The sequence below is a fragment of the Andrena cerasifolii genome, chromosome 3 (genome assembly GCF_050908995.1).
Source record: "Andrena cerasifolii isolate SP2316 chromosome 3, iyAndCera1_principal, whole genome shotgun sequence".
Taxonomy (NCBI): domain Eukaryota; kingdom Metazoa; phylum Arthropoda; class Insecta; order Hymenoptera; family Andrenidae; genus Andrena; species Andrena cerasifolii.
The window spans coordinates 12,669,767-12,690,266 of record NC_135120.1 but is presented as its reverse complement, the minus strand read 5'-3'; the positions used below and the strand labels follow the sequence as shown (position 1 = coordinate 12,690,266).

General features: G+C 39.5%; 1 protein-coding gene across 3 annotated transcripts in view; it reads left to right on the top strand.

Moving 5' to 3' along the window:
- The window catches only part of Kcnq (KCNQ potassium channel), a 90,160-nt gene extending 70,685 nt beyond the window's left edge, over positions 1 to 19,475 (top strand). For all 3 annotated transcript variants that reach the window (XM_076807699.1, XM_076807698.1, XM_076807697.1), the window contains one exon: positions 1,401 to 19,475. In XM_076807699.1, the coding sequence (XP_076663814.1) occupies positions 1,401 to 1,502 (102 nt within the window). In that variant the 3' untranslated portion in view covers positions 1,503 to 19,475. The remainder of the gene's footprint in view (positions 1 to 1,400) is intronic.
- The last annotated feature ends 1,025 nt before the right edge of the window (positions 19,476 to 20,500 follow it).

Sequence of the window (20,500 nt, the reverse complement as noted above, 5' to 3'; positions counted from 1 at the left end):
GTCACCCTAAATATTTCGAAAATTCAGTGCGCGCACAGAACCAACAAAACGACCGAAACCGCTTCACACTTGCACGATTTGCCTTCATGAAGCGAGTTCTCGCACAAAACCAACTTCGCACACCTTCTAATTACTTCCCCACGACGCCTGCACAATTGTTTCTCGCCCAGCATACAAACGAAAGCAGCGAACAGTGCCAAGTGATTAGACCCAATTCCGACTCCACGAAGACGGCAATCGCTAAAAACCCTTCTCACCCCTAAGGGGAGGTTCCGGTCTACAGCCCACAAAAATAAGCGATCTTTAGGAATTAATTAAAGGAAAACTACCACAGATAATTTAATGAGACTTTTGGCATTGTATTAAGGATGTCTTTTTTAATTAGTCATTGCAAATGGCTCTGGGGAGTGGAAGTTATGGCGTCCAAAAATGTATCAAAAACCATTGGTGTGAAATAAAAAACTGTGCAGGATCCCTTTGAAAAAATACAAATTTTCAAAACTGTTAAAATGTCCCAGGTTTGTCCGCTGTAGAAAAGCGGGTTTGAAAAACGTCTTTTATTTCTTCAAAATAAAAAAAGTTTCCCTCAAATCGCTTGAAAACTTTTCGAGGTATTCGTTCCACCAGTTTGAAGAACACTACTTACAGAAAAAGCCATTTAAAGTTTTACCCACTTATTCGCCGCTACTCAAATGCCTATAACTTTACGAATTTCAAAAAATCCTTCCACTCACGTATCCTCAAAAGGTCGAACATTGGAAAAATGAAACAAAAATCGATTTTTCGACATTTCTAGACCGAAACCTCCCCTTGACAATCAACCGAACGATACACAGCGGCGTGTTTTCTAGGGAATTGCGAATAAATTCAATTTTCCACTTGACAGATAATGAAAATGTTCTTAAATATGTCTATTATAGTGGTGAAAGTTTCTTTTTTGTTTAAAAGTATTACCGACTGCTCGATAAATGTAAGAAGTTCGACCAGAAGTTAATTTTTTTTTACATTTACAAAACGGTATAAAAATAATTTTCGAAAAGTCCCTACCTTCCAAGTTACTCCCTCGACCAACCCTTTTCATACATACAAATAGTTTATGTGTTATGTTTTTTTGTAAACAAATAAAACCTTCATTTTTTCCACTTTTTAGTTTACAACAACAATAACAATATATTTTAAATCAGCAGGTCGAAATACGTAGGAATGGGGCATAAAATAATTTATTCACAATTTTTTCCCTATAAACACGCCACTGTGCGACGCCTCCAACTTATATCGATCCCTTCCTCGCTTGATCCCCGAGAAACGCTCTGCGCCCGAGACAAAGGGGTCCCCCGCCGCCCCGAAGCAGGTGGGGGGGTGAAGATCGATCCTTACACGGCAACTATTTCTGTCCGCAGTTGTCCGTGATGGACAAGAAATTGGACCAGCTGGTGTACGTGCTGAACGCGGTGGCGCAAAAGCAGCAGATACCCCTGAGGAGTATAGAGGACGACGTGTAACAGAAAGCCCCCGGCGAGCTCGTGCCATCTGTTTCGCGATCAACGGAAATCCCGTGGACTTTGCCCCGCGTTACCATAACCAGCGTCGTCCCCAACATGTTCAGCGAGAGCTGCTGAACAGGCGCCCTCGGTCCAGGCGCGTCTGAAGGCCGCGTCGCTGGACGTAGCTCGGGCGGACAGGCGGATGGATGATACGAGGTGAGAGGAAGGTTCAAAGAATGTTGGGCCAAGCGGAGGATTTAGTTTCTGGCGCACGCGGCAGGGTGGAGGATAGAGGAAGGGAAATGGAAGGAGTGGATGCATCTGTGCTTGATCCGGGTGAGATTGAGTCGATTTCGGAGCGGAGGCTGTGAATGGAAGGATATCGATCGAGGTGGAGGAAATATGGGGAGGCAGAGCGAGGGATGTTGAATGTTGAGGATCAAGATGGGGTTGGTTTAAGTCGCTTTCGAGGTAGAATTATTTATCGAAGGTGGCGAGGACCTTGGAGCTGTTTCTGGAAAGGATGTTGGTGGAGTTGCATTTGATTCTGTTTAAATTGATGATGATGAAGGAAGAATGAGGATTTAAGATTTTATGCGGAGCATTAATTGTGATTGATTTCATTTGGCTCGGAAGTAAAAGTTGCTAACAGGAGTGCAGAAGTTGGATTCGAATCTGCGTTTACTTGAAAGTGGGAACTTTAAGCCAGGAGAGGAATGGAAGCTTCGTGTCGAGTCTCACAGCTGGGACTGATTTAAGTTGATCGAGAGATGAAATTTGCTGGCAAGGATAGCTACTTCAATTTGCTCGCTCAGGAGAGGCTGCGGACGAATTGTGATGCATTGTTTCGAGGAGGGTATTCATGATAAACGAAGAGCCGAAGGGGCGATAGCTCGAGGACGCCTGCAAGATGCATTTTCCTCGGGACACTTCGTAACTGTGTAGCTTGATCAGGGTTTGAAGTAACAGTGACGGGACAAAGACTAAGGAAAACAGATTATGCAAATCTACGGTTGAAAGAGATACGTTAACAGTTAGGCACTCTAAGATAAACTTGAGGACAAAGAGTATTCTGTCTTACAGATTCGGAGAAAATCTGCGACAATGATAGCACGAGAATTAAAAGCCACAGAATTCTATGAATTTTCTATTCTAATCTGATTAACAATTCCAAAATACATAGAAGAGAAACGCAAGGTAATCGAAATACCTTATCAAAATAGAGGAAGATTACAACAAGAAACTGGAAATGTTACTAATATTCGTAACCCCTAAGTATCTTGCCTCCAAATTTAACAATGACACATCGACCAGCAGAATACATAGTGTAAAATTGGTATTTCGATTTAATTTAGAAATTCAGAATGGTGCAGAAACGTAAGTTAACCAAAATGCTTTACAAAGCTGTGGGAAGATTACGAGAACGAGGAATCCAGAATGCAGCTAAAACTCACGAAACGAAGAATAACGAGGAAGTACCCGAATGCATCAAACGCAGGACCTCGAAACGGAAACAGAGGCATCGCGAAGCGACCGAAGAATCTCCATGGACCTCGTCGCAAGAAGCACGACAGATCCTCTGCCCATCCTTTCCCTCGCCCCATTTCTCACCTCGTCGAAAGAGGAGGAATTGCCATTCCGCCAGAGGATCTATTTCGCCTCTCCAGAAGGCCACGGGGAGCAGGACGCGTTCTCCTGACAAATGATCGTGCGCAAAGGGGTCGAAGATCGGTACGAGTCGGCGGGAGCGAGTCCCACTCGACGAGGGAACGTCGTCGCTTCGATACTTCCGCAACGTAGGTCCGAGTGGTCCTCGAAAACCTGTTTACCAAAGAAAAAAAACTACCCAAAAAAGCAAAAAAAAAAAAAAAAACGAAACGATCACGCTAAACGCACAGAAACGATTTTTCTCTTCGAACACGAAATGAGGGGGGACGTTACGCGTACAGAAAACTGGAGACCACGCGAGGGGGGTTCTCTGCTCGATACACAGGGTGGGTTGATCTTGAAGGATCATTGACAAGACTGGAGACGAGCTTCGGATGGATCGGACGAAGCGAGGATCCAAAGCGGGCGGGAAGGAGTGGTTCGTCGTGGCGGAACGTGGGAGCGTAGAGAGGCAGCCGGGGTTTCGCGGCTCCGTAATCGGGGAAGCGACGGGGCTGCTCCGCGCGACGACGCGACGGCGAAGCGGATGGAAACGTATTGGGAACATCAATCGGGCCAACTAGGAATAATAGAGAGGAACAATAAGCAAATAAAAGAAATGAAAACCTTCCTAGACGGGACACGTATGTCTCTAATAGGCTTATTATACATATTAATATACATACGTATACATATTAACTTCTAGTCTCTGCTGGTAAATAACGATCAATTATTAAGCCTTAATTAATCACGGACTCGGAGGTTTAGCGTGCCGGGTGGGCCGGTGAATCGCGTACGCGCGCCTTGTACAAAAAAAAAAAGATAAACGGTGTCGAGTTACTTACGATACGTGCGTACTTGCTCGTTCAACTTCGTACTCGATCGATTTCTCTTCTTTTCGTTTCTCAATTTCTAGCACAAAACACGAGCAACTCGCCGGGTACAGGTACGCTCGAATAAATAATCCTCGTGCCGATTCTCCTGGGATTTTTTAATGCCGCCTCTTCGCTGCCCGACGGTGGTGCACGAATCGCGCGACGGCGACGCGACGGAACTTCGTCTAGGGACACCTCGAAGGGTTCAAGTGGAGGTACTTATCAGTCTTCGATACGATTGGAACGATTGATTCCTGGCTGAGAATAGGGTGCTCGTGAGAGGAATGCTAGAGTTTCTATGGTGGAAGGTGTTTGGTGGGCGAGCAAGGAAAATATACAATTTTGGGGTTTTTTAAAAAGATATCCATTTCTTTGGCCTGTTTCATAAACCTGAAACTATCGTATGGACCGAGAGGATAGTAAAAATTATTGTCTTTTCAAATTAATTCCTCTTTGTCGAAGCTTTGAAATTTTCAGAATTTTCAAGTTTAGATACTTTCTTTTGTCGTCCATGTATGGATAAGTGAAATGGCTACTTGCAGTCTTTATGCGTAGGTTATAAGAGGAAAATGGAGGTTAAATAGTCGTAAAGAATTCTTGGCTCCTTATACGAACAGTTTCCTAAGCACGTAAGAGGGGCAAGTAGTAGCAGCCAGTCATTAGTCAGACCGTAGATGCCTCTAATCACACTTGAAATTGGGTTGCAAGGATGCTGCCAGTGAATAATCTATTTTAATATGGAAATATTATTATTATTTCTCTATTTTCTCGTTTTTATTATTCTCTGCAAACTTTGTGAAATTTTCGTTACGATTTCTGGTATAATTTTCACTGGAGGAGTAGATTAAAGAAGTGATTTGCCATTTGTTTTCAATTTCTTTGATTTTCCACCTAGAAAAGATTACTTGATCGTATGATATCCGTCTCGAGACTGAACAATCTTTCTTCTAATTTCTGCATTAACAAAGTGGAGCATTCAGAGAATTGTTTCGGGGAGTTGAAAGTGATCAATATTTTTTTTATAATTTTGTGAATGGTGGCACAAGTGACAAGTTAGTAACTAATCACAGCCTTATCTTTAAGTATCATTAACGTTGAACCACTAATTTATTGCTTTTACCTTGGACACTGTTGAAAATTCAAAAGTGTTCCACGCACCTCAACATTTATAAACAAAAAATTTTAAACTTCATATGTCTGTCCATTCAGCTAAAATTTCCCAAGAAAATTCCAACTACAATATTCTCTCTGCTTCGTGCTTACTTTCACTCGAGAGAAGCTTCCTCCGCCTCAGCCCGTCATAGAAACACAATTCTCCGTCACGAACACCCTATGTATACGTACATCTCTAAGGAATCGCGAAGAATCGTGTGTCAGAGCCGCAAGCTACAAAAAAAAAAAAAAAGAAAGAGAAACAATGAAACGTTGGTGCTGTACATATTGCAAAAAGAAAAGGGGTAGGAAGAGAGGAAGAGAGAAAGAGAAAATCGGATTTATTCTGCATATAAATACATTTATATTTTCTACGTAGACTATCGGATACGGCACGTAATGTTATCGACACCGTAATTAATACGCGTAAAGCTCACGTCAGAATTTCGTCGTGCTAATTCTAAGCGATTCTGTGTGCGTGTGAGTGTGAGTGCCTACGCGCGCGTGTGTGTATGTCGTAGCGCAAGAAGAATTTTCCTCTTCTACTTTTCGTTCTTCGTTGACCATTCGAGTGGAAAAACGGGGAAGTTGGATTATTTAATACTAGGTAGCATAATGATTCAGCGATAGTTCCACGAGAAAGGGTGGTCGAATTTTCTAATCGAAAAGAAAAGGAACCTTCTGCTTCAGAATTTCCACCGGTTACTGGGGCTGTACGGAGCTCAAAGACGTGAGCTTGAGACCACCGTACCGCCAAGGTATCTTTCGATCTCCGTTTTATTTGATCTAAAATTGATCCCGAGGAATAATGTTCTGCACTCGAATGGTTGAATGTTTAAAGCTTTCGTTCGCAGTGGAAGCACGTGAGCTCTCGAAATGCACGAACGTTTCTCTTCGTAAAGCATGGCATTACGTTCGCCCCGATCTATCGATTACTCTAATCGAGGGGGGAGGGGGGAAGGGTGAATCGATCTCTGCGCGGGAAGGACCAGAAACATTCTTGTTAACTAGAATAACGTTTATCGTCGGGCGAAATATTGCACTGAAAATATCTATCGTCTAACTAACTAATATGATTACTAGAATCTAACGCAACTCTGTAAATATATATATATACATATACATATACTTATATACATAGCTAGGGTAGAGAAAGTTTTCTTAAGCGAAGCGACTTTTAAGAGTATTTTTTAACCGAATAGGCGAAGACACTAAAGCTCGTATACTTATACATTCCATTTTAAAGTAACGAAGCTTTTACAACCCTTTGCGCTCCTTCGTTCGAATAAACACGTCCTGTTTTCTTGCAATCGCCGATATGCGGTTGTAACCAGTGAACCGTCCATTTATTTTATTTTCAAATTCAAGCACTTTTCCTTGATTTAACGAAATAATTTCTTTCAGTTTTATTCGCATAGAATTTCCTCGAGCTCTTTGATGGAGGAAATTAATCTTTCTTGAAGAAGAAAGTTATAAATTTATTACTGAAGATCAAGTAACTTTGTTTGCTGAATAAATCTACAATTTCAACGATATAATATGATATTCATTTAAAATATTATTTCAAGGTGGAAATATCACAGGTTGCAAGGCAGTATTTAATTTTCAAGTACTTCTATAATTATTTGCACGGCTGAAATGCGTTCAACGAAGCTGAAAGTTCGCTATGGCAGAGGCAATATTCAGAACAGATTTGAAATATTTTCATTTCAATTAATTCGGAGCGTAAGAAGCAAAAAGTACGGTAGTTGAAGCGCAAAGGGTTACATAAGCTTTAACTTCTACGTAACTTCAGACGCACTTCGCTTGTTTGCGTGTCTTTCTGTTTTGTATTCCTTTTCTACGCTGCTTTAGAATTTACGTTTCCGTAGCTAATTAATTAAGACAGAACATTCCCGGATCAAAGAGATTCTAGTCAAGCAATCGATTACAAATTCGTTTCAGCTTAATTTAATTTCACCGACGAAGGACTCGACCTCCTGAAAATGGCTGACGCTCGTTTTCGCCAGATGTAGAGTGGTATTTTTGCCATCTGCCTCGTCGAGGAACGAAAAATACTCTGTAAAACACGCTCGAGCATTTACGAACGCGGGATGGTGGTCAGAAGGTAGTTCGAAGGGCGAAGAACGACGCGAATATACTATAACTCAACGAGGTGGAACCGTAACCGAATTTATAAAATCAAAGGATTAGAACAGACCGGTTATACCAACGCGATAAGTAAATTCTAGCATTAAAGTTATTTATATATATATATATATCTATAAAAATATCAACTTTAAACTTTCTTCTGACCCCCATTGCACGGAGTGAAAAAAAAATTCTATGGTGCCTCTCACTCGACTAATTCCACTATGACGCAACTAATTAATATCGATAATAGAATCTAGAGTACGATAGCGTTGTAAATAGCGTAGACGACATCGCAGGACTATAAAATTATAATGGCAATATAGGCTCCGAAGGTGCAGCACGAATTTATCAAATTCGTAAAGCCAAGCCGCTCGACGTTACTCTTTTACACCCGCGCGTGTAATATTTCTCGTTGGATCACCTCGTGAAAACGTTGTAAAAATATTGCAAAGGATCGGTGGAAATTTGAAAGATCAGAGTACCAAGAATATATTGCAGAATATCGCGATAAATGTGGAATCGGAGAATTTGCGATAATATGATATTAATATGATATTTTTTATTGGTGCCTAAATTTTCATACGCAGCTAATATTCTGCGAGATAACGAACTATTTTTCAATTTATTCTTCGAACAAATGACGAAAGGATATTGCCACTAAAACGCGAGGATAAAAATATAATTCCTTAACCCGTTCAGTACGGGGGTTGAAACACTTGTCGTACGTCGTGTGCGGAAGTACTCCAGCCCCGCTTGCTTAACGTGCTCGCTGAACGCCCAACGGCGTTCCCCGATTGATGGTTATTGTGTTTCGACTCTTGTCGAAAGATTTACATACCGCAATATTCCACGCTTTGAATATCGAGGAAATTCGACGAGAAATGTTCCTCGCGATCGTGGAAATCTGGTTTACCTTGGAAACCTAAGTCGACCAAATAAGGCGTGGAGTAGAATTGATTATGGTCGAAAGTAATCGCTGAACTTTCGCAGGGGGTTGGTGAATTTTTCACGGGGTATATTGCTCGACGATTATATTGCTGACCATGAGTAGAGACAATCAACGACGCGCGTCTACACGCGTGTTAACAATAAATAAATGCTAACGTTTCGTTTCACGATAGACTCTCGTTGTAAATGATGACTATCGGCGACTGTTCGAACCATTTCTCGACTCCGCAGTCGTGCATTCTCGCCGACGAGATCCTGGGAACACTTACTGTAAACTGATAAGGTAATCACCATGCAAATATGGCGGACATTTATCACTTCTTAATCGACGAAGCTCGAACTTCGCTGTTCAACTCCAACACTGATCAGAGATGGGCAGATTTCTTTTTTAATTCAAATTAGAAATGGGCTTTCGAACGAACCTTTCGGTCCTCTATGTGCAGAATAAAGTTGAAATTAGATAAGGTAACGATCGATTTGAGGTGAACAGTATTCGGAATAATACAGTCAGTCTATCAATTTCTTTTATATTCAACACTGTGGAGGAGACGATAGGTATGAAAGTTTCTTTCAACATTTCGAACCCGTGTTTCTGTTATTGATTGTGTGCCGAGAGAAAGTTTACAAGAGCCTCTGCGCAACTTTCAAATGCAAATCTTTCAGTCGACGAAGGTAATGTTATCGAATTTATTGATTTAAAGGATCTCATTTTTTGTTGGATTGCAAGTTAGAGTGAGACAGGAATACTTCATCTCTTTATTACTACAACTTTATTAATTACTCTGAATTCTGTCCCTGTAAGAAGGGGATGAAATACGAGAGGTACGAATAATACAAGCCACTGATCGTGAGTAAAATTCTGTGAAGAAGAAAGCATTTCATCGTGCACATAATACATAATTTTCTTTAAACAATCTGCTACCTGGACCACCGCGATTACTCAACGTAGGGAATCCAAGAACAATACGGAGTTGTGTAACGCGGTATATAACGCGGTAGTGTTCATCAGATTTGTAGTGATTAAAGGAAAATAATAATAGGGAATCTGGAAAATTGAATTAGATCAGGCTGCTGCTTAAATTTGCGCGTCAAAGTTGCGCTTCGAGTCTACGCTTCCTATAGGCAAGAACTAAATAAATTAATTAAGCGATAGATCTTACTAGTAAATACTTTCAGTTGTAGAACTCGATTATTTATCGGCGAAGGGATTTTCTTCGATTGTAGGAAGACGATTGTTGGTTATTGTAAAGAAACAAGTGTAAGAATATGTACAGAAGTGTGTATATACACGCGGGGTGGTATTTTGCAATTGTACGAAGTTACATGAACGCATATAGAGGCGTGATCGATATATACCTGTTGATGGGAATTGCAAAATATACCCGCGGGGATCTTGGAAAGCAAGTAGTGTTCGCGAATCGGCCGAAAATACGTGTAATATCGATTTATTAACGACAACGCGCGTCTACGTATACGACACCGTATATACGCATCGCGTAATCATCGTAAGTGCAAAATTAGTGCTGTATATTGAATTGGACTTAGAGGGGAATGTAACTGTTCTATGCACTTGACGCTTTGTGCATCGGTTTTCGAAGCGCTGGGACATTAACGAATATATCTAAAATTGTAGGCGGAATATTCGAGCTACTATTTCCAGCGATTAAGCAGAGAATTGTTAAAAGCAAGCCCAATGCCACTTTTCATCGAAATTTTAGCGCGCACAGTTTTGTACAGAAAGTCACATAGAGGTATGTTTTATTAAAAAAAAAAAATACGAATGGATTGTGTTTGATTAATTTTGTCGAATTTTGTACTTCGTGATTCACTATATCTGTTACCTTAAGTTCATTTTTATTTTCATTTTTATTTCCTAGAAAGGAAATGTGTAGAACCTTGTTACTTGCTTTGTAGCAAATTTTAGCAAAGATGTATTTGTAAATTGGTCGTCCTTTTTTCTGAAAAGATTCGTTTCTTTTTCACCAACTCATTTTCAGAAATGCATTCCATTTTAAAAACTTCACACTTTTATCTGTAGGTATCGCATTAGTTGCTCGTTAACTTCCAAATTGTCTCCCTTCTTACTGTGTCCGTAGAAACAGGAATTAAAAATTCGCAATAATGCCAAATGCTGAAACTATTTCATAAATTTGTCGTACCGAATGCCTACATAAACTTCTTTCATAAGTTCTCACCCACGTTTATGTCGTAATGATTAATAACATCCGAATTTTCACAATGCAGGATCGTTCCTTTTACTTATCGTTCCAAAGACAACGTAAAGCGGGTCGCCTTTTAACATCTTATCCCTATTTATCCGAATTAAGCGACCTTCCCTTGGCGCATTAAAAGAGACTGAAAGGACGCGGAAGATTCGCCTCTGAACACTTTTACATCCTGAATGCGCGAATGTTCTAAAGGCGCCCGACAGAAAGGATCCCGGGCGCATAAAAGTCGCAAGACCTCGAAGGAAGCGTAAATGTCGCGGGCCAGGGCAAATACTTCCCTCGCAGTCTCGTTAAAAGGTGTTAAAAAGAGTCTGCGACGAGATGTAGCTACGTCTATACGCTTTCTGGAATAAATGCAGAAATGATTAAAGAGCCGAGCGCAAAGCGTTGAGGTCGTAGCCTAGAGTCTGTAGTGGGTTGCAAAATTATCGGCACGGGCGGAAGCTCGATGATCGAATTAGAAATGAAAAGTGCAGAAAATGATCTGTAGGTAACATTCTTCATCTCAGAATGTATAGTTTCTACGCAATATCGATAGATAAATTTATTACCATCTATGGAAAGCTGGGAAGAGTGGTTAAAGTTACGAATTGCAATTACGAAATTTCTGCTCTAGGGGAGATCGGGGCTAGTTGATACATTATTTAGTTTTCAATTTTTTTTTTCATTTTTGTTTGCATTAACCACTTCATAACAAATATGCCAAAATATACTTTGGCTCTTCCTCTTTAATATATAGTAAACGAAAAGTTGGGAAAATATATACGAAATGAATGAAAAAATGTTATTTGGACGAAGGCAAAATGTATCAATTTCATCAAGTTGATACATCTGTAAAATATCCGTTTAATGAATAACTAATAAATTTGAAAAATAAAATTTTAATCTAGATACCTTTGCAACAATATAGGCTCAAAATGAACAAATACGTATTCTAAAAACAAAACAGATTTTTGAGCAAACATAGAAAAACATTTTTATTTTTATTTTTTTTATGTCTCGAATATCCCACTTTAATATGAGGTGTCTTCTCCTTTTTGTTAATATATCTTAATAAACTCATTCTATCAATATTGTACATTTTCGCGCTTTGACTTAATGATATTGAGTTTTTCTCTATTGCGACATACGCTTTTTCAAATATATCTTGCGATATTTCGCCACGATTTGTCAATTTGACATAATTTCGAACCATTCGTAGAAATAGAAGGAAAAAATCCAATTAAAAGTAGTCGGCAAAAAATGATACACTGTATCAACAAGCCCCAGAGAAAACGTATCAACTTACCCCACAAGAAGTCATTATGTACAAACATCTCCATAAAAAAATGTAGAGCATATAATCAAAATAACAAAACATAATTACTTTACCTTCAAAAGCCTCAATGTGATGCCAAATTAATTCGGGGTATAAAATTCTCTGTACCGTCTCAAGGCGGATTGGAAAGTGAACACAGCTATTCACTCTTTCTCTATATAAACGAAAACAGTTAAAAAAGATTGTTAACGTCAAAGTACACAGACGTAAGCTGGATCGTAGTAAAGAATTGAACAGCAATCTTCACATATCTCGCTGAAATGGAGCTACATATATACGGTGTCGAGATAATTCGTCTATATCAACCTACCCCTGTATCAACTATTCCCGGTCTCCCCTACTCGCAGCTCGCAATTAGAACGTGTGATAACGCCATATTTAAAGTCGCGAAACTCTAGGGACGGTCCAGTTTCCTTCGTGTGATTCATGCTTGTTACCATAAATCGTAATTAAAGTATTAAGATATGAAGAGATACTCGTGACAAGAATGGAAGCTATAACGTCTATCGTTCCTACCTTCTACTTACGTTTAAAAACTAGTATTGATTGTCTCTGCTGACCAAATTCGATTATATAGTGCATCTGTCAAATCACCTGTAGCAATTTTTGCAAAGGATTTAATAGTGTTTTTTTTTTTTGAAGAAATGCTATTTTCAGTCGACAGCAAGTTACTACGTTTTAAAAATATTCTATGGAACAGAAATATCAAGAAATATTCTTGAACGCTTAATGGCAGCTACGTTATCGTTATTATTTATTATACACGGTGTTCCGTGCAGAGTGGTGCAAACGACGTCGTTCGAAGTCGTCATTCTTAGTTACTTAAGAATAATTTTGAGTTCCCTGTAATGAAGTTTCGTTTGTGACACGAAAATGTGTATATCGTTACTTGGAACACAAAGTGTCAGTGATGGTGTGCCAGCCCGGAAAAGTGATTTTAAAAAACCAAGTAAAATATTCCATTACAAAAGAAGCTTGTAAAAATATACCGGTATGAATATTTGAAAACACGTTTAAGGTTTGCTGGACGTTGTTTGATAATATTCTCCTTGAAAGGGGCGCTTGGGATTTTAAGCTTTTACCACAACTGCCGCTTGTTTCCACAGTATTGTGGAATGTCGATGCATTTAAGCGAGGATTGAATAGTTTTCACTCGATGAGATTTCGAAATCTATTAAACCCAGGAAACGGTTGCGACAGACAGCGTGCAGCATAGGTTGACGAAATATTTGAAAAGCAAAGAGTAGATACCTAAATATTTCGTTGGTGTGGGAGTTCATATCGTGAATACTAAGAGCACTTCAGAAATTATATAAACTTCCCTATTTGCCACACAGTGTCAGGTACTTTTGTACATGGTGCTGTACCTTTAAAAGATCTTTAATTCGATTTATATTCCTGTCTGATTTGTCGCTGATGACACAAGTAAGGTGACTTTTTCCTTGACCTGCAAGTGAGGAAATTACTGCGAATAATAAAGGACAATGGTATTTCGTGAAAGGGTAATCTCTTTTCCAAAGTGTCGTGTGAAAAGTGCTTGACATTGCTGACACTTTGAAAGAAGACAGAGCACACTAAGGAATAGTAAGTGCTTCGTGAAATCAAGTCTCGTTAATATTCACTCTGCTAGTTGTCGAGTGAACAGAGACTTCGATACTACCAGCAACGAAATCGAAAGCAATAATCCCTTGATTGTCATCATCTATTAACGTTTTCCAGTCGATGAATCGTTTACATCGCTTGTGTTCAGACTCGGGACTCGTCGATGATTCCAACTTGGTAACTGTAGAAACTACGTAGACGATTCTACTGTCATCGGTCGACTGACAGTAATGCCGACTGACAACATAGGTGGTACGAGACCATGATTGAAAGAAGACAAAGCTACTGTTTTTTAAGAGCAGGAATTAATCGTAAAATCACATCCTTTGATCCTCCACCGTGATACTTCTGGACCAAGGACTACGACGTTTCCTGTGTCGCGATGGTCTCTCGCGAAATTGTGTTGAAAATCATACAAGTACAAATGTGCATTCCCATTTTTCCACTTCAATTCTATGCTAGAATGTACATTGTCTGGAATTTTCAAACGAAATATGAGTAGAAAAGTTCGTAGAGTGATTGGAGTAAATTAAAATTAATTAGAGTAAAAAATTCAAGACTAATCAAAATTAATTAATTTCAGAAACATTATACATTCCTAAGTTCTTTAAATCTAATCGTGTACCAAAATCACAGTCCTGGTTCTGATACAAACTTAATTTCAATTTAGGGCATCCTCGAATCTTCCAAATTCAATCATATACCGATATAATTTTTGCTGCGTTTGCAATATTCAAAGAAAATAAACGCACCATCAGGGAGAAGGCGGATTTCTGATGCAGGAAACGTCGAATTCCCACTCGAAGCGAGGGAGGCGAGGTAAGATCGCGACGAGGGCTGGCGAAGGAATCGTTTGAAGCGACAGGGAAGGGGACGAACGAAATTCAATCATATCACCGTAGTTGCCTCTACTATCTGCTAGCAGTAGCTCGTCGACAATACTGTTGACCTTTTTAACGATAAACGATCGAGGGGATCGCGGAAATCCGCGAGAGCAACCCGATCTCTGCGGTCCTATCGACGCTGAATGATATTCTCCTTTCACTACTATTGTCTAGTTACCAATGCGAATAAACGAGCGCATGCGATTGTTAAAACGGTGACGATTATGTAAGGAGGCGAGTGCGTCAGCTGTCTTTGATTTAAGGGTTAAATATATGTGAACAGTTTGGAAAAAATTGATTTTCTTAAAGTACGATGCCTTGAGAATATGTTTTTGAAATATTCAGATAATTGTTCGGCAGAGATATTCAACCTGTCCAGGTATATTCAACCTCTTAAGATCGACAAATGAGTTGAGATGCCAGATGCTGCGCGTGGCTCCATGAAAATTAATAATGATCAATGGAAAACTTGTTGTGGCTCTGAAATGCAGCTTGTTTATTGTAGTAGGAGTGATAAACGATTCTACGTTGTGTGGGATGGAAGATAAATCCCAATATGGTTATGGTGTAATTTCTGTAAAAATTTAAAGTTTCCTTTCTACGATCATTTTTAAGCGAACAATGTTACGTGTATATATTCTGTTATTGTCATATCCGTGTTCCTTCGTGATAATTTAAGTGTATTGTAGAAAGGAATGGGGTGCGAAGAACCACTAAGCAACTTAGACTCCTATTATTCTACGATTTGAAGGATTAAAATCTATGAAAAAATTCTAAGCTATTAATAAGTTTACACATTACTGAAATTCAAATCAATTAGGAGAAACCTTGCACCACTGGCATCTGAACCTCTCGTCTCAGAAATATCTTGCATGTACAATGACTATTAAGCGCAAGGGGTTCCAATAAATTGTATTACTCAAGGGAGAAGTCCTGGATATAAGATCTCTGATTAATATTTTAATAATACATCATTTGGTGCATATCCCAATAATACCTCTCGTAGCTCAATTTTTCAGAAGCTCGAAAAAATGCTTGTAGCTGGAATTCTACTCGAATTTAATTGAGCTACCCTCGACATCTCCGCCATCGTCCAACATACACGACATAACACTTTGAGCGATGCAAGCTTTAAAGAGTGAAAAAGTTGCTGAAACGAACTGACTGTCGAAATGATATTTGAACCGTGAAATCTTAGTCGCAGGACTTCATTCCAGAGTAACATCGTTCATCTTGTTAGTCCGTACGATATTACAGTAATGAATTACTGCACTGTTACTCGAGAAGCATGGTGATCAGAATGATCGACGCGACGATGGAAACGATTAGCGATCTATGGCCTGTCCACTATGCAAGTGGCGAATCTTTTGCACTGGCTGTGTATTTTTCGATACCCACGGGTCTGGTGATGAACCAGTGGCGAGATGGATCGAAATTCACTTTGGAAATATTGAAGTAACTGTACAATCGTATCATTCTTTTGCACGTGCATCGAAACAAGAGGGGCCAACATCTTTAACCGAGAGTGACTTTGGCTAATCAAAGATGAGACAGGATCAGGGAGGATGAAAGTTGCATACATGTACGAGCGAGATTTTGCAACCCCTAGCCTCTGGCGTTCTTTTAAAATTGCTTACTAATAAATGAGAGCACGGAGCACTTGTGTTTTTGATTTTGGACGTCCGTTGTTCTGGAACGTTTCATTGGCTTTGTAAGGATAGGAAAATCGTGAAAATCGACAATCATGTTACGAGAGGTGTTGTTTGCAACAGAATGTTCGTAAGAGATTTCTATTGCCTTCGTGTATGGTGGGTAGGAAATCGTGGTGCAATTGCAAATGCGGTAATTCCTCGTGAGGAGTAAGAAGAAATGTAAAAGGAATGCTGTTCGTTGGTTGCATAGCTTCCAAAAGAAGTGACATTAATATAATCTTTGGCGCTCGCGTCGTTGCAAAAAATATATACTCTTCATATTAAATAACCAAAGCTTCAGCCTAGAGTGTTTCGATTGTAAATTTGTTCGAACACTGAGAGAATGTCTTTCAATTATGTAAGATTCGTTATCGCTGCAGTATAAAAAATCGAAGAGCAATAAACGTTATACGCATAAAAACAAATTCAAACAAATTTGCTACTGAAAATACTTTTCCCAAGAAACTGCGCCACCAATCAAGAACATTTATTTTACATTTCTTTCACTTGCCTTTTCACAAAGAATCACCGTCGGCCTTGTTGCACCATTTACCAAGCAGAATGTACAATAAATCTTAGCAATTCGTATTGAAAAACGTCACTGTAAAAGTTCCAATTTTTCTACAAAATCTTGCAACACTCACATCTACGAAACTCCCCATTTCCCAACTCTCAAAACCAACTCGAAGCGCGTATATCCTATAGAACCTCCCGTTTTCTGTATAAAACCTGCAGAACCATACCAAACAGCGCGCGTGTAAAGGCTGCCCTTTCTCTTAAAAATCTCGAAATGCATATCGAAGGTACATCTCCTAAACTAACGCAATAAAGCTCCTGCAACCGTGTTCCAGCGATTTGTCACTGAATGATTTTCAAAGTAGATGTTAACTCTCGTTAGAAACTACCCCCCAAAACGTGAATGTACAAAGCGGCAATTATCCAGCAACAAATTCAGCAATACTATAGACTCGCAGAGCTCTAGCTACTAACGTCGTTAAGAATACTAATTAGCCGATAATGTTCAACGTGTTCAACGTGGCGTAGGATTTTGATACGAGTGGTTGCGCGACAACGGGCGCGCTGTATCGCGTCTCTCCGCGCTAATCTTCGCAAATACCTTGTAAGAAGTCTCTTCGTTTCTAGTCCTGTTATCGAACAAGTAGTTCCTAGTCGACTAATCGCTTTCAGATCTCACGATTACAGAGTGAGGCGAAAAATGATAAAACGTAACTAAAAACATAAATAGAGGATCGCAAAGTAGGTAGAAACAGTGTACTTATAAGGGATTACAACTAGGGGCGTAGTGGGGATTACAAATAGAGAGGTGTGGAATAGAACTGGCGATTCTGCGACTCCTTTTGCCTTCTCTACGACTGTTTTCTAACGATACAGGTGAGCTGCGCCGAATCGAGCCTGGCGATGTAAATAGCAACAGGACCGCCCGTGAAATTTAAATTCGACTAGGATACGGAGCTGCACAGACGTTTAGAGCGTAGCAGTAGTTAAAGGATTTTTATGCTTTGACACGTTGCGTTTAAAGGAAACGTTGTCGTCCCTTTGATACGTTAGAAATCGGGGGGCGACGAGTTTCGGAAGGTCCTATTAGTGTTTGAAACAACGCAATTCTTATACTATTATACACAGTTTTAAAAACGATAGAAGTGCGCTTTAGATATATGCCTATTAATACTCATTGTACAAACGTAAATGCATATATGTAAATAAATAAGTGAACATAGGGAATAGGATCTACTTCTGGAGCAATTAAAACCACAGTCCGTCGTGTGAATCTACTGAACTCGATTGCGAATTGCAGTTGGCTTTAAAATTTATATGAAATGCTATATTCTCCGTAAGAAAGAAATTGTATTGATTATATATTCTTATATATATTTATTCTTATATATAATTGATATATCATTATATATTCTTTGAGTGGTTTATTTTGGAAGGAGAATTCTAATCGAACGTGAACTCTGAAATTCAGGCGTTAATCGTTCCACTGGAATGTTTTTATTTTTTCATTCGTGATTTTTGCATTGCAGTTCCTCTTTGTTAATAGTTGAATAAATTTCTCAAGCGTTGACGTTGTTAATTCTGCAAATGTTTACACGAAGTTAGAACGTATTCTTTTAGATTTCTATTTGGTAGAAAAATTTGGCAACAAACGTTGATTAATTCACGAGATTTTCGTTAAAATTTTCAAACTAAAATTATTCTTAACATCTACTTTTGCTAGATTTACTATCTGCCCTTTTCGAACTCTGGAAAATTCACTGCTTTTTTTTAAGTTCGATATAGTATTTATTGAAATTCTGTTTCGGTGATCTATAGTTGATTTTAACGATTTTATCCACTCCCTGAGTTCTAATTTCAGCAAAATGCAACTAAAATGTATAAAACTGAAGAAATCATGCTCGAAGAAAAGCAAAGCTTTGGAATATAATTTTACAAATGAACACCAAATTTTCCTAACTAATTTCCTCCGAGGAAGGGCAGATCGTAATTTCCCCATCACACAGACTTAACCTTCCGATAGATTGAAATACGAGGATTTACACTTTTTAGACTATCTGAAAGAAACGCACCGCTAAATCCATCGCTTAATCTAGAAAAACAAAGCAATTACCTACAATTCTTTCGCCACTAACGTAGCCAACTCACACCATCCAATAACAACCCCCCCAAAAACATCTTAAAGACACATTTTAAAACTTAGAAACCACTGAAGAAACGCTAGAGAAACTTTTAAAATTGTTCATGGGGTTCCAACTAAAGAAGAAGCAAAAGCACACAAAGATTACTAACCGATTAACATCACTTTTTGCGAGGGGGATCGAGGATCCGCAAAGATACGCTCGCAACACAGCCAGTACAAAAATACAGCACGACTACCGATAAAGAGGCGGTGTGGAGAAAGAAAGAAAAAAACGCTTGTAGCATATTGTCGATGCTCGTCGATCGTCTGTGACGTTCTATCGTTAGCGATTAACCTATGGGGATGGAACACGGCGATTCTCGGCGGCCACGATCGAACGCGACAGATCTTTTCCGCGGCAAAGGTATTTTGCAAGTGTCCTTCCAATTAACAAACGTGGCTAGCGCGCTCTCAATGATTCAAGCGACACTCTTAGGTCTTACTTAAATTAATTAGTCGAGCTTGTCAACTGTACATTCTGCCATGGTCCATCCTTCGACCTGTTTCAAAGAGCAACAACGACAGTTGCAGGTGATGAGCAATTGAAAGAGATAGGATCGTTCTATCGAGGAGAACAGTACGTATGGACGAAGGGTGAACCGAAGTGTGATGTATGCGTTATAACGTTATATTATACATATATACATATACAATACTATGAGTAAGTGCTGACACTATTTTAACGAATCGTGCGTAATTATTCAAACCTGTCAAATATTGTACATTCGCGCCGACATTATCTATACGACTATACATACGTACATGATTATTACTATGAGATATTAGTTAAAGTTGAATATACTATATCTACTATTCTTTGGTGTTTCCTTTTCATTACTGACTCCCTATTATTCCACAGTTCCTTCGCGGATTGGTAAGGGTGTGTGATGGTGGTAAACGTTTGTAATCAGTTTTTCGTAAACATTTAAGGGGTAATACCACTGCAGAAATTTAAAAAAAAAATTGTTTTAAATGGTACCTTCCGCGTGTTTATTAAGTAAAATAAATGAAGTGGCAGTAATAGGGACACTGGCAATAATTGGGACATTTACCCTATTCGTTGCTAAATAGCAGAGCTGGGCATTAACTAAATAGAGAAAATATTTAAATAACGAATCGAATAAAAGTTACTTTAACTTCAGATTTTTCGACGAATAAAGTCAATTTCTTGATTCGACACATGACTGTATTTCTTACAGAAACAAAGTAGAAAACAGGATATTGAATCCAGTGATTTTACATTCACTTCAAGCATACTCCTGAGTTCGTCCGACATCTGCCGCCAAGGTTGAAGAACACAACGTCGTGGCACGAGGTGTGCACGCGTGAAAGAAGGACCTCCCGAGATCGTATCCATCCGAAGATAAAGCAGAATTTATCTGCTGCAGAACATTTATTTGCGCGGCGGCCGGATTGTTTTATAATAACGCGAGACCTGTCTGGATCTACCCGGAAAGTGGTGCAGCTACTGTGGACTGTGGTAAAGGAAAATTGTAACACTGTTGTGGTGCACGTGTTTCGAAAGGAGCATCAAACCCAACCGGCTATGGCGATTCGTTGCATCCGGTTCCATCATTCCGTTGCACCGTCTCGTCTGCAGTTGCATCTTCTGCTTCGGTCCTTCCTTCCCCCCCACTAGGCCGTCTCCAATCCTTCACATCCCCTCCAGAAGTCGGGGGTTCTTGCTCCCGCCGATTCCGATTCCGATTTTTCGTTTTCGTTGCAGCTGTCGACGCTGGACAAGAAGCTGGACCAGCTGGTGTACGCGCCGGGGCCCACGATATCGTTGTATCGTGGCAAAACTTGGCGATGCACGTTCCCCAGATATTAACGGCACGCT